Below are 14,058 nucleotides of genomic sequence, written 5' to 3'. Positions count from 1 at the left end.
TTAAACAGGTCATAAGCGTATTTTGTGACCAAATTCACTTTTCATTATAACACCTGAGTGTTCTGTAATAGCTTTTGACTAGTGCAAATCACCAGGAGGAACAGGTTATTTTTTTTTTTTTTTTCCTAGCTTAAGTTTACAAATCACTTTAGGGGGAAGAAACAGCAAAAGACATACACTATGGCTTTGCTTTTGACTTGCCAGTGAGACATTCTGCTATTCAGGTGACACTGTCCCCTATTCCTACCTCAGCAGGTGACCTGTGCCTGGTGCCAGATTAGCCAGGACTCTGGGAAAGTTGAGAACCCACTACAGTAGGGTTGGGAAAAAAATACAAAAATATAAATACAAAAATATAAATCATTAACTGCTTCAAACCTAACTCCTCCAAATTTCTCTCCACTACACATTCCAAAAGCCACAATATCATAAAAAATTCATACTTACCTTAACCTCAGGTTCTTTTTCACATTCTTCAATATATAAGTCATAAAGTTTTTGAAATACAGATTTTCTAGAAAAAAATTAATAAAGACAATATACAAAACATTAATCATCATGAAATAAATGTTTCAATGATCTCCCCACATTCCCAAAGTTGGGGGTGAAGCTGGGTTAGATATAGTATTTAAAATCAATTTAGAAATTATTAATGCAGCCTGGCACATGTCTGTAATCTCAGCAACTTAGGGAGGCTGAGGCAGGAGGACTGCCAGTTCAAGGCTAGTCTTGCAACTTAATGAGATTATCTCAAAAGAAGAAAATAAAAAAGGGCTACGGATGTATCTCGGGTAGAACATACCTGAGTACACTTCCTGCCAGCACCAAAATAGAAAGAAATCACCAGTGCAGGTTGAATATTCCTAGCTAAAAGGCCTGGGACCAAAGTATTTGGACTTGTTCAGATTTTGGAATATGAAACACATCTAACAGATTTCTTGAGACCCTAGCTTAGAAATAAAAAGCGTTTATATCATTTACACTAATATAAACAGAGTGAAGGTAGTTTCATATAGTATTTTTAGTATGCCTACACTTTGACCTGTCGCATGAAGTAAGATATGAAATTTCTCACTTGTGGCATCATGTCAGGGGTCAAAAGGTTTCAGATATTCAAGTATTTCAGATTTCCAGATTAGGATGCTCAAAGCTTTAACATTTCTAGCCCAGTGCCTAGTACGAGAGCAATGAATGGTGACCACTATATTTCAATGAATGTTAAGATTTTATCAATTAAGTATTCATACCTTCCACTAGATAAATATTTCCTTTTAGGAGGTCTCTGTCGTGCACTTTCAATGACATACTAAAAAAGAAAAGTTTTTAAATACAGTTTGCCTTCTGCTTTGTGTATAAACAACTTAAGCACTGTATATCTAAAACATGCAAAGCTAAACAGGCCATTTAGTCACAAGTCTCTCATGTTAAATTATATCTTGCAGAAAAAAACTGCTTAACTTCTAATATTAAAAAAAAAAACAACTGCTTAACTTCTAATATAAACAAGTGAAATTTATGCTGCACCAACATTATGTACAGTATTTCATTTCGAAAAGTATAGTTTCACAGAGCAGAAACATTATCAATATGTTTCATGGATGTTCAGAATGTTTACTATATTGAAAAGTGTGTATCTAATTGCAAGGACCTTTTTTTTAGCTTAGAAAACTTGCTAAAATAGAAAAACAAATGAGGATTCAAAGTAAGAGATGATCCAAACATCACCTTACATTTTTCTACATTTACAGATTATCTACATGCTTGTTCTAAAATATTATTAATACATTCCTTTAAAGATAACATACAAAAATCTTCTTTTGAATTTTTGTCAATTACAAATAATACTAGTTTAGTATGTAGTTTAGTTGTGTCTTACCTCTGCACGATCCAAAGCTAGTTCTAAGGCTTGCTGCTGTAAAAGTGTATTTGGTAATGTTATTTTCACAAAAAATAATTTAATAAGCATTTAACATTCTTTTTTTTATTATTTAAATAAATGGGATACATGTTGTTTCTCTGTTTGCACATGGAGTCAAGGCATACCATTTGTGTAATCATAAATTTACATAGGACAATGTTGTCTGATTCATTCTGTTATTTTTTTTCCCTGACCCCCCACTAACATTCTTAATTAAGTGTTTAAATGTTTCATTTTCTGAAACAGGTCCAATGTATTCTCCTTTATTTTTCTCTTCTACCCTACTGAATGATCAAAGTATGTAACTTAGGAGAATATATAGCAGTCTTGGACACCTGATTATAATAACCTAGACAACAAATGCTAAATGGTGTCTCTGGTCAATACCTGTAAGGCTGATATACAAGACAGTTGGATATGACAGCTACTAATAGTTTATGATTGAGATCAACAAGTAGATTTGCATCTTTCATCCATTTCTTATAGACCCTCATTTAAGACAAGAGGGAGAAATATAAAGAAGGTAAACTATATCTTCTTTATTTAGGAAACTTTTCTTTTAAAGACACAAAAAATACTAGGTTCTAAACAAAGTTAAATATACCACCAGTGATTTCTTTTTCTAGGGTTGTTTTAGGTACCATGTGGAGTCATACTATTTTTCATTTACAATGACAATCCTTTCAAAATTTCAGAGATACAGAACTTTCAATTTTTATTTACATTATATGCTGCAGATTTCCAATAATTCAATTACCAATTTGATATGACAAAATATCCCAGCACCCACCAAAACTCCAGAAGGGTAGGGAAGATCAAATACCGCTATTTTTGGATATCATGGGAAGCTTTAAGTGACCTTGCCACCCTAGTCCTAAAGATGGGAGAATTTGTATGATTACCAAAATAGCTGGCCATAACAGACTGCAATCAAAATCAATCTACATCATCAACACTATCTAAATTTAACAAGTAAAAAAGAGTCTAACATCTAACATCAACTCAAAAGCTTTAGTCAAAATAAATTTATTAGCTGGGCATGGTGATCCTGACTGCTTGGAAGGTTGAGGCAGGAGGATTACAAATTCAAGGCCAGCCTCAGCAACTTAGCAAGATCCTGTCTCAAAGTAAAAAATAAAAAGGGTTTTGGATGTGGCTCAGGATTGAACACCTGTATTCAATCCCCAGTACCAAGAGGAAAAAAAAAAAGAGAGAGAGTGAATAAAAAATAAGCTTACGCCAACTTATTTTGTTAAAAATCTTAGAACAGCTTCCCATGGTTCAGGAGGCTGAGGCAGGAGGATGGCAAGTTCAAAATTTCAGCAACTTGGAGAGGCCCTAAGCAACTTAGGGAGACTCTGAATCAAAATAAAAAGGGCTGGGGATGTGACTCAGTGATTAAGCACCCATGGGTTCAATCCAGTATCAAAAAAATAAAAGAACAGTTTCCCAGAGAAACTGGTTCCCATGGTTCAGAATAAGACTCTTGAATATAACCCATTTTCCAGCAAGAAAATGTATTCTAGATATATACTCTTGATGACTATACAAGGTTCTTTGAAATTGTGGCCACAAAACTTGAGAGTTCATTTAAAAAATAATAAGTAAACACAAATATAAACTGTAGGATAATTTAAAATAATCAGTTGTCTAAAGTAAATATTTCATCTTCTGAAACTAAACCCTCAAAAGATATAATGAGATATGCTTGCTTCATTCATTCACTTACTCCTTCAAATACTTAGGAGAGATTATCATTAGGTAATAGAGATGCAAAATATAATGTGAGGTCAGAATCCCATTATGACAGCTCCACTTTTCTCTAACACGGTAAGGGCACATAGGAAAGACCGCAAAAGAAGGAAAGTAAATGATTTTTGAGGTTTGTGTAACAGAAGAGAGGTTAAGGAATGATTATTCAACATGGTGATCTGTATTCACTTACTCTGTCAAATGCTTCTTTTGTTTGCTTGCAGTACTGAGAATGAAGCTGGGGCTCTCTACCACTGAGTTACATTCCCAGTCCTTTTCATTTTTTTTTTTTTCCTTTAAATTTCTAAAAATTTTTACTGGTGCCTTGTAGGTATATATAATAGTGGGTTTTAAGTAACTTGTCCAGTTAAATGGCAGAACCAGGAGCCTGTTCTGGTGTCTGATTCAGCACTGTAAGCACTGCCCATTCATGTGGGCACAGTGACATACTCAATGTCCCAGAAAAGCCAGGCAAATGGGCTCCTGAAGACATTTGGTCAAGTGTCACTCAGTTTCACAACTTGACTTCTCTATTGGCTTTGTGTTTGGTATAAGTAAGCAGTTTAAGAAGGTACTAAGGTGCCTGGTTAGGAAGTTGCTCATAGATAAGCAGCAGAAACCTGAACTCAGCTTTCTAGTGCTTATCTCCTTTATTTTTTAAAATTTGTTCTAATTTGTTACACATGACAGCAGTATGCATTTCAACTCACTATACACAAATGGGGCACAACTTTTCATTTCTCTAGTTGTTCATCATGCAGTCACACCATTCATGCAATCATACATATACATAGGGTAACAATGTCCATCTCATTCTATCATCTTTCCCACCTCCTTACCCCCTCCCCTCCCCTCCCTCCTCTCTGCCCAATATAGAGTTCCTTCATTCTTCCCTTGCCCCACCCCCATTATGGATCAGCACCACAGTATCAGAGAAAACATTTGTCCTCTGGTTTTTTGGGACTGGCTTATTTCACTTAGCATGATGTTTTTCAACTCCATCAATTTACCTGCAAATGCCATAATTTCATTCTTCTTCAAGGCCAATACTCCTGTATATATACCACATTTTCTTTATCCATTCATCTATTGAATGGCATCTAGGTTGGTCCTACACTTTAGCTTCTGTGAAGTGTCTGCTTGATTCCTTAGTCCATTTATTGACTGGGTTATTTGGGTTTTGTTTTGTGTGTGTGTGTGTGTGTTTTGAGTTCTTTATATATTCTGGAGATTAGTGCCCTATCTGATGTGTGTGTGGGAAAGATTTTCTCCCATTCTGTAGGCATTCTCTTCACATTACTGATTGTTTCCTTTGCTGAGAAGCTTTTTAGTTTGAATCCATCCCATTTATTGATTCTTGATTTTACTTCTTGCACTTTAGGGGTCTTGTTAAGGAAGTCAGATTTTAAGCCAAAGTGATGCAGATTTGGGCCTACTTTCTCTTCTATTAGGCACAGAGCTGACCACTTTTCTTTGTGTTTTTGGCAACAGCTGTAGGGTAAAGTAATTTCTGTGTACTATGCCAGGGAGTCACATCTTTTTATCTTTTGAGACACAGTCTAAATTGCCCAAGTTGGTTTTGAACTTAAGATCTTCCTGCCTCAGCCTCTGGAGTCACTGGGAGTACAGGTGTGTGCCACTGTGTACAGTTCAAATGCCTCTTGTTTAAAACATTAAGTTTTCCCCCTTAAGTCTTTAATGCCTACTTGTAAGAATGTTTAGTGACAATAAATCAATGAATAGAAACATGCCACTAGAAGGCTAGCACTGGTGCTGCTTGACATGTTAGATGCACTAAAAGGGTTACATTTATTTTTTAATTAAAAAAAAAAAAAAAAAGAGCTGAGTGCAACAGCTCATATCTATAATCCCAGTGACTAGGAAAGCCAAGGCAGGAGAATTACAAGTTGAAGCCAGTCTCAGCAACTTAGTGAGACCCTGTTTCAAATTTTAAAGGATGCGGGGAGAGCACTAGGGATGTAGCTCAGTGGTAAAATACCCTGGGTTCAATCCCAGTACTGAGGGGGAGGCGGGAAAGTGAGAACAACTTTGAAATGAGAAACCAGCAAGGCCCCAAATTATTTGTATTTATATTCATCCTCCTTGCCACTGATTTGGAATCTGGCAAAATAGTTAGAAATAAATTTTAAATACATGGATTATGTATGTGACTTGGATGTGACAATCATAACACTAAATTGAGAAATGTGCCACACATTTTATACAGAATTTACACAAGACTGTTAAAAAATCTCCCAGCTAGGAGAACTTGAGCAGTTTACAAGAGCACTTCTGGATCTATAATACAAGCATTTTTATAGAGACAAAATAATATTCTAAAATCCAACTTGAACTTACTGAGTTATAGCTTACCATTGTGGCACAAGATAGGGTTCCAAAAAGAGAATACTTATGTGCGTTGATGAAGTGAGGTGAAAACCATGTCTTTATTATCAACTGTATACTGTAAAAGTAAAAACAATGAAACCTCTGCATTAACATAAAGAGGAATTATTTAGTAGTTAACAAGGAAGATAACTTGAGGCACATATATTTCCAACACATTTTTTAATAATCTGTAATAAAAACTCAAGTGCCACAACCTATGTATTAATTGATGAAAAGTAGTTTAGCTAGGTAGGCAAAACATAGTTTGCAAGTTAAAATCATTACTCATTAAAAAAAAAAAAAAAAAAACAGAAAAATTTTTTAAATTTTTTCTTAAATATCTTCTCTATAATCACTACTTTAGCTCACACTTTTACCGTGGATTATTCTAATAGCCTGTCTACAGTTCACTTGATGAATCTGATTTCACCAGGCCTGCTGATAAAAAAAATTCTCTCAAGACAGTGATATTCCTTCAAACACTCCAGGCTACATTTTCAAGAACGAGCTCCAATCCCTCTGGGCTTATTTAGACTCCTAAAGAACCTATTTCCTCTAATAAGGGGGTTCTCATCCTGACTGCAAAGTGGAGTAACCTGCTGAGCTTTAAATATGCCCCATCTCCCAGATTCTGAGTAATTGGTGTGGAGTGGGTTCCAAGGATCAGTATTTTGAGTTGCCCAGGTGATTCAAAGGTAATGCCAGCGTTGAAGCCCATTGCTGTAACTTCTCTACCTACCAGAGATAGTACAGGTTTGCTCTGACAGTGATGATAAATAAAGCTTAGTCTAATTCTTCCACCTAACCTGTGGAACCACAGCTGCAGCATGTCTATACAGCTGCGCTAAAGGACAACTTCTAGTAACAGAAAACAAGATTTCCCATGAAACTATTTTGTTTTAGGTAAGCCCCAAAGCCTAGGTTTTAGCAAATTCAGGTTAAAGAAAAAAGTGAAAAAAAGAAAACAAGAAAAAGAAGGTGGGGGTGGAAGTTTAATAATACATCATAAGCACTGTACAGGTTCCAGGAACCATCACTTACAAATATGAATAGCATTAGTTCTACCTTCAAGGAGCTCACAGGTGGTTTAAAATGAAATTGGGTTAAGGTGATAAAATCTTGACCATTAAATGGAGATAAATATACTTTACACTCACAGACAAAATGTGATGACTTTGATAGTAAGATCTCTTACTACTAAACTGGGCGGGTGGATAACTTATTTTAAGTATCGCACAAACCAACAAATAACCGTGTATCTCTCTCAGACAGCAAACCGCCTATGTGAGAAAACCATTGTAATCATAATCAACGTCTCCATTTCACAAAAAGAAGCACTCAGAACTAGTGACTTTCTCAAGATCACAGACCTAAATAGGAATTCCGCCCTCCCAACTTTTAATCTTTGGTTCTAACATTACAACCATTCAAACCAACACTTTTAGATTTTTTTTTCAAGCAAAGCACTTAAAATAAAAACCTGATTTTACTCAGACTAATATAATTTCTAATTTTCATCTAACTTTATATCACGATGACCAACCATAGTACACTGTACTCAATCTATCTCCGAGAATCTTTGCAAATAACTGCATATTTCGAGTCCCACTAGAGATTTTGGTAAGTCCCCCACTATGCGGTGGCTAAGGGATATAGCTTCCAGAGGCAACTATTATTCAAGTGCATTTCTGGGCGCCTGGTAACCATGGCAAGGGCCAGTAATTCATTAATCCACTTCAAAAAATCGCTAAACATTCCACCGATTTCCTGATCGATCTGAGTCTCTCTCAACTGCAGAAGCTTTTGTAACAACTTAGGCTTTACCCGCAAAACGCCAGCTCCACTGTGGCGCGAACCGCCTTTATTCAATATGGACACCAAGAGACCCATTCCCGACCAAGCGCTTCGCAAAATTTTTGTGAGTTTCAAGAAATACCTGTAAATGCAATTAAAAAGCCAAACTAAAATTAAAAGCCCAGCTTAGCAGCACCACAAAACACAATGGAGGTGCCCGCCGGAAAGGTTGCGGGTTTGACCCCATCCGGGAGTACCAGATCGCCGGGGACCTTACCTTCCTTCCGCGGGATCCCAAAAGCCGCTAAAGAAGCGGCTCCCTCACTTCCGACCTCAGTAGGATCTCGCGAAAATAAGTCACCCTCCTGTCCACCACAGGCCCGCCCACCTACCTGCCGCCACCCACTCTCGCCGCTCCGCTGGGCCTCCACACTGGGCCGCAACACCGACCCACCGCTTCAGCGGTGCTGAGCCGCTGCCCAGCCAACCGCCGGTTCCGGAGGCCGCACTTCCGACCTGCAATGTGGGCGGGCGGAAGAGGCGTGGTTGGGAGGGCGGGGCAGCGGCCGGAAGGCCTGGGCCTGGCGGATAGTGCTTCAGTGTACAGATTCCCACCAGGTCCGCCGAATTTCAGGTTCCGGCGCCACAAGGGGCCGGGGCCCACTGTCTGGGTCCACTCTTAGGCCCCACTTACAGCTTCTATAAAATGGGCGGGAGAAGTGTTATTTGCGGCATAGGAGAGACCTTTTTGAATTTCTAGTGCCAACGAAACTTGGAACTAATTTTCCTTTATCGCCTGACAGCTTTATGCACATTTGCTAGCACAGTCTTCTTAGAGATATTAAGTACCAATTAATTTAATGCTTTTTTGAAAAATCATTCCGGAGATGGGTTCTACAATTTACAAACTGCATTATCAGCGCGCTTTGTAATTGATTGTAACTATGCGCTTCTAATAACTGGGTCATTGAGAAATAAGTTATTTTAAATTGAGGTTGTAAGGTCAGATGCGGGTGACCAGAAAGGAGTCAGACCAAAAGCGGATGAACAAGGCCTTATTGGGGTTTGGCCGTCCGGCAAGATTCATCAGTCCTCCTGGATGAAAGGCCAGGGTAAATGAATGGGGAATCCGTGCATGGTTCTGGCAGGCTGGGGCCTTTACCGATCGGAATTGGCAGGGGAAGGCTTGAGGGTTTAGGGTCCCCCTGGGGTTGGCTGGGGGCTCTGTTGATTGACGGGCGGTTGCAAGACGCCACTAGGGTTTATTTGCCTGCGTCCGATTGGTTGTTCTTTGGCCCTCGTGCTGCCTGATGCCCCGCCCCCATACAGCTACTCAGACCTCCCTAACAGAGTTGAAATTAACAACATCAGATGAATAATTTTAACGTGTACAGTTTGGTGGCAGTTAATATATTCACAATGTTGTGCTACTACCACCTCTTAACCAGTTCCAAAACATTTTCATTGACTCAAAATAGAACCTGAACCCTTTCAATAGATGCTCCCAATTCTTCCCTCTCCCAACTCTGGCAAATGTCAATCAGCTATCGGATTATGGATATTGCATATAAATGGAATTCTGAGTATTGCATATAAATGGAATATATGACTTTTTTGTTCCTGTGTCCTTCCACAGAGTGTTTTCCAGGTTCCCCTTGTACGTCTTGTAGCGTGTATCAGTACTTCATTCCTTTTTTATGGCTTGTATTGACGTCAGGAGGAAGAGATATGGCTGGGAAGATAGGGAGAGGGGCTCTTGGGTAACTTCCTGGGCAGCTGCACAAACAGTACCTGCAGATATTTGCTAAGAAACTTACAAAAAGGCTACTTTAAAACCAGGACCTACGTGACTGAGATCCATGCCTCTCTGAAGAAAGAAAAATGCCTGATTGATACTTTGATTAGACCAAAGGCTACATGAATACCTCGTGGACGCTGATTGCCTTAACACGGATTGGGCAGGGGGCTGATTCCATTAAATCTATAGAGCTATATGAACCCCTATAGGTTTCATTAAACCTATAGAGCTGTGTGAGTGACAATAGCCACTCTTTGGTATCCCTCTCTTGGGACCCCTTCCTCTTTGGGAGCCCTGCTTTGTTTCTAATAAATCCTGCAACTTTGATCTCATTCTTGTGTCTGTGGATTTTATTCTCCAAACTCATGAGACAAAGAACCCAACCCCAAAATGTAGAAACTACATTTTATCAATCTATTTTTTGATGAACATTTTGGGTTGTTTTCACCTTTGGGCTACTGTGAAGAAAGCTATTCTGAACATTCGTGTACAAGTATTTGTTGGAGTCTGTTTGCAGTTCCTTTGTGTATATGCATAGTGGTGGAATTTCTGGGTGTTATACTAATTCTATATTCAAATAATTGGGAGACCTAAACTTTTCTACAACAGATGAGCCATTTTACACACCAACAACATTGTGTTGTTTCCAACAAGGTGTTTCCAATTTCTCCACATCCTCACCAACCTTTATTATTTTTCAGTATTTTAACAGTAGCAGGACTGGACTGGGGAAATAGCTCAGCTGGTAGAGTGCTTGCCTTGCAAGCACAAGGCCCTAGGTTCGATTCCTAGTACCAAAAAAAAAAAAAAAAATAGCAGCCCCAAGTGGTATTTTATTGTGGTTTTGATTTGCTTTTCCAATGGCAAGGGAACCATTTTTTAAATTCCTTATTGGTTATTCGGATATCTTCTTTAGAGAACTCTCTATTCACATCCTTTGCCCATTTTTAAATTGAATTATTTATCTGTTTGTTGTTAGGTTGTAGTAATTATGATACTGGACACTGACATTTATAAGGTATATTATTTACAGATACTTTCTCTCATTCTGTAGGTTGTCTTCTCACTTTGTTGTTGTTGTTGTTGTTGTTGTTGTCTTTGGTACCAGGGTTTGAACCCAGGAACATGAAACCACTGAGTCACATCCATAGCCCTTTTTCATTTTTTATTTTGAGACAAGGTCTTGCTAAGTTGCTTAGGGCCTCACTAAGTTGCTAAGGCTGGTTTCACTGGGATTACAGTTGTGTGCCACACTTGATAATATCCTTTAGTGTACAGTTAATTTAATTAATTTATTTATTTTACTGGGGATTGAATCCAAGGACACACTACCACTGAGCAAGTCCCAGCCCTTGTTTTTTTTTTTTTTTTTTTTTTTTTTTTTTGAGACAGGGTCTCCCTAAGTTGCCTCCACTAGTCTTGAATTTGCAATCCATCTGCCTTAGCCTCTTGAGTGACTGGGAAGACAGGTGTGCGCCACGGCACCTGCCTGGTATATCATCTTATGAGGAACTATCAAAGAGTCAGAAACCCATCCTTGTGACCTCATTTAACTTTGATTACTCCTTATAGACCTTCCTTATCTCTAAATATAAAACGACACTGGTGATTTGTGCTTCAACATATAAATTTTGACAAGACACAATTCAGTCCATTGCAAATATTATTATAAATGAATTTTCTTAATTTCCTTTCTGTATTGTTCTTTGTTGTATATAGAAACACAAGCGAATTTTGAGTGTTGATGTTATATCTGGAAATCTGCTAAATTCACTTGCTAGCTTGTGTGTGTGTGTGTGTGTGTGTGTGTGTGTGTGTGTGTATGTGTGTGTTCTATACATAGGATCATGGAATCTGACTTGGGATAGTTTCATGTTCTTTCATTTAAGGACTTAGTACATACGATGTGGAAGCTGGAAGGTCTGAAATCCATAGGGAGACTGGAAACTCAGGAAGGAGTTGACATTACAGTCTTCGGGTAGAATTTTCTGAGAAACCTCAGGTATTGCAGTTAAGAATTTCATCTGAATGAGGTCCATCCATATTATTAAGAGTAATCTTCTTACTTACAGTCAACTTACGTGTCAACAAAATGCCTTCATGACCTCACTTGTTAAATGAGTATAAAAGCCTATCAAAACTGACATAAAACTATCATAACTAACCAGGGCACAATGGTACATACCTGTAATCCCAGCCATGTGGGAGGCTAAGGCAGTGGGATCGAGAGTTCAAAGCCAGCCTCAGCAAAAGTGAGACACCAAGCAACTCAGTGAGACCCTGTCTCTAAATAAAATACAAAACAAGGCTAGGGATGTTGCTCAGTGGTCAAGTGCCCCTGAGTTCAATCCCTGATACTCTCACCCCAGAAAACCTATCTACCTAGTGTTTCCCACACTTCCTACACCTTCATTGTGGGCAGAGAATATTTCTCCACCCTAGTAACTTTGCATTTGGCTCTGTTACTAGCTTTACCAATGCAATGTGAGTGAATGAGAGTATGTCCACTCACTGGGCTCACTAGATGTGGTCTTTGAGAGAAGATGGGCTTTTGTTCTTAATCCTCTGACTTTGTGCTTATGTGCCATATTTATATGTGTGTTTCTGTAGGCCATGGTATAGTATCCAACCAGAAAAGACCCCTGCTTGCAAAAGAAGGAACAATTGGAACATCTAGAAATCAAAATGATTTTGATTGAACAGAATTAGAACACATCAAACATATTCAAGATATGTGAGTTTTTAAATAATGCTTTATGAAAACATCCCTCTGGTCACATTGATGATCGCTAGGTTAGCAACTAATTATTCTTAAATTGATAAAAGTTTTTAAAATAACAGAAATAAATTTTCCTGTTTTCCCACACAAACTTAAATTCAAAGTAGCTAAATTGTTAATAAGAAATTTTCTTTTTCTTTTTTTGGTTCTGGAGACTGAACCTACAGGCACTTTACTACTGAACTACATCCGAAGTTCTTTCTAATGATTTTTCTTTTGGGACAAGTTCTTGTTAAGTTGCTGAGGGCCTTCCTAAGTTGCTGAGACTGACCTCATACCTGTAATCCTCCTGCCTCAGCCTCCTGAATTGCTGGGATTTCAGGTGTGCATAGTCAGAAATTTTTTTTTCCCTAGAAGAATTTAAGTGAATAAATGGAGAAGGAATAGTAGACTATTCCAGTTTTCAACCTGTGAGAAAATAACGCTTCTGAGAAATTATACTTATTGTTGCCTAATAACTGTTCAGGTGAAAAATTGAAAGAGAACTTTATAATGATCCACTTTAGATCAGACTGGCAACATCTGATCAATCTTAATGATACTAAAAGTGAAATCACCAAAAATAATGTGCTTCTTGATATATATTCTATATTTTTAATATTTACAAAATATTTTTGCACAAAAAGAAAAAAATAGCTGGGTGTGGTGGAGCGCTGTGATCCCAGTGACTCCAGAGGCTGAGGCAGAAGGATCACAAGTTCAAAGCCAGCCACAGCAACATAGTGAGACCCTGTATCAAAAAATAAAAAGGGCTGGGGACTTAGCTCAGTGTTAAAGCACACCTGGTTAAATCCCCAGTACCAAAAATAAAAATAAAAAATAAAAAGCAAAAAGGCACAGAGTAACATGTTAAGTGACATCATGAGAATATAATCTGCTAAACACATAATGTGTTAAACACTGTAATAATATAGAACTGGGATGGGGGAGGAATCATTGCCAACAACTATCATGGACTAAAGTGTATCTCCCCTCCATTTCATATGTTGAAGCCCCTATCTCCCAGTACCTCAGAACCAGTTCTTTTAAAAGATGGTTAACTTAAAATGAGACCATTAGGGATGGTTCTAACCCAATCCTACTGGTGCCTTTATAAGAATCAGAAGCTAAAATCAGTGTTTGTAGCAGTTCAATTCACAACAGCTAGCGCAGCCAATATAGCCCATCTCGTAGAGTGCCTGCCTCGCATGCTCGAGGCCCAGGTTCGAGTCCCAAGCACTGTGAGATTGTGCAAATAACAAACGAACGAAACCACAATAGCTAAGCTATGGAACGAGCCTAGATGCCCTTCAATAGTTGAATGGATAAACAAAATGTGTGTATATACACAATGGAATATTACTCAGCCATAAAGAAAAATGAAATTATGGCATTTACTAGTAAATGGATGGAACTGGAGATATCATGCTAACTGATATAAGTCAGACCCAAAAAACCAAAGGCCAAATGTTCTCTCTGATATGTGGATGCTAACACACAATAAGGTTGGGGGAGGGAAGAATAGAAGTTCATCAGATTAGATTCATTAGTTCATTGGAATGTAGGGAGGGGAGATGGAAATAGGAAAGACAGTAAAATGAATCAGACATTTTTTTCCTACATTCACGTATGAATACATGACCAGTGTAA

General features: G+C 38.1%; 1 protein-coding gene across 12 annotated transcripts in view; it reads right to left on the bottom strand.

Annotated features, from left to right (window-relative positions):
• Window positions 1-8,374, bottom strand: part of SUPT20H (SPT20 homolog, SAGA complex component) — a gene marked incomplete at its 3' end in the record, with an annotated part of 42,099 nt that extends 33,725 nt beyond the window's left edge. For 9 of the 12 annotated variants that reach the window (XM_079137364.1, XM_079137372.1, XM_079137374.1 and 6 more), the window contains exons 1-5: window positions 8,245-8,374; window positions 6,044-6,134; window positions 1,877-1,912; window positions 1,248-1,306; window positions 448-514 (exon numbers count right to left, since the gene is read on the bottom strand). In XM_079137364.1, the coding sequence (XP_078993490.1) occupies window positions 448-514; window positions 1,248-1,306; window positions 1,877-1,912; window positions 6,044-6,046 (165 nt within the window). In that variant the 5' untranslated portion in view covers window positions 6,047-6,134; window positions 8,245-8,374. Of the gene's footprint in view, window positions 1-447; window positions 515-1,247; window positions 1,307-1,876; window positions 1,913-6,043; window positions 6,135-8,129 lie in introns of all 12 variants that reach the window. The other 3 variants (XM_079137368.1, XM_079137370.1, XM_079137371.1) reach the window with 3 other exon arrangements.
• Window positions 8,375-14,058: the final 5,684 nt, after the last annotated feature.

This window comes from Sciurus vulgaris, assembly GCF_902686455.1.
Source record: "Sciurus vulgaris genome assembly, chromosome: 4".
NCBI classification, from domain to species: Eukaryota; Metazoa; Chordata; class Mammalia; order Rodentia; family Sciuridae; genus Sciurus; species Sciurus vulgaris.
The sequence above is the reverse complement of the archived record's forward strand: the minus strand, read 5'-3'. Positions and strand labels throughout refer to the sequence as shown.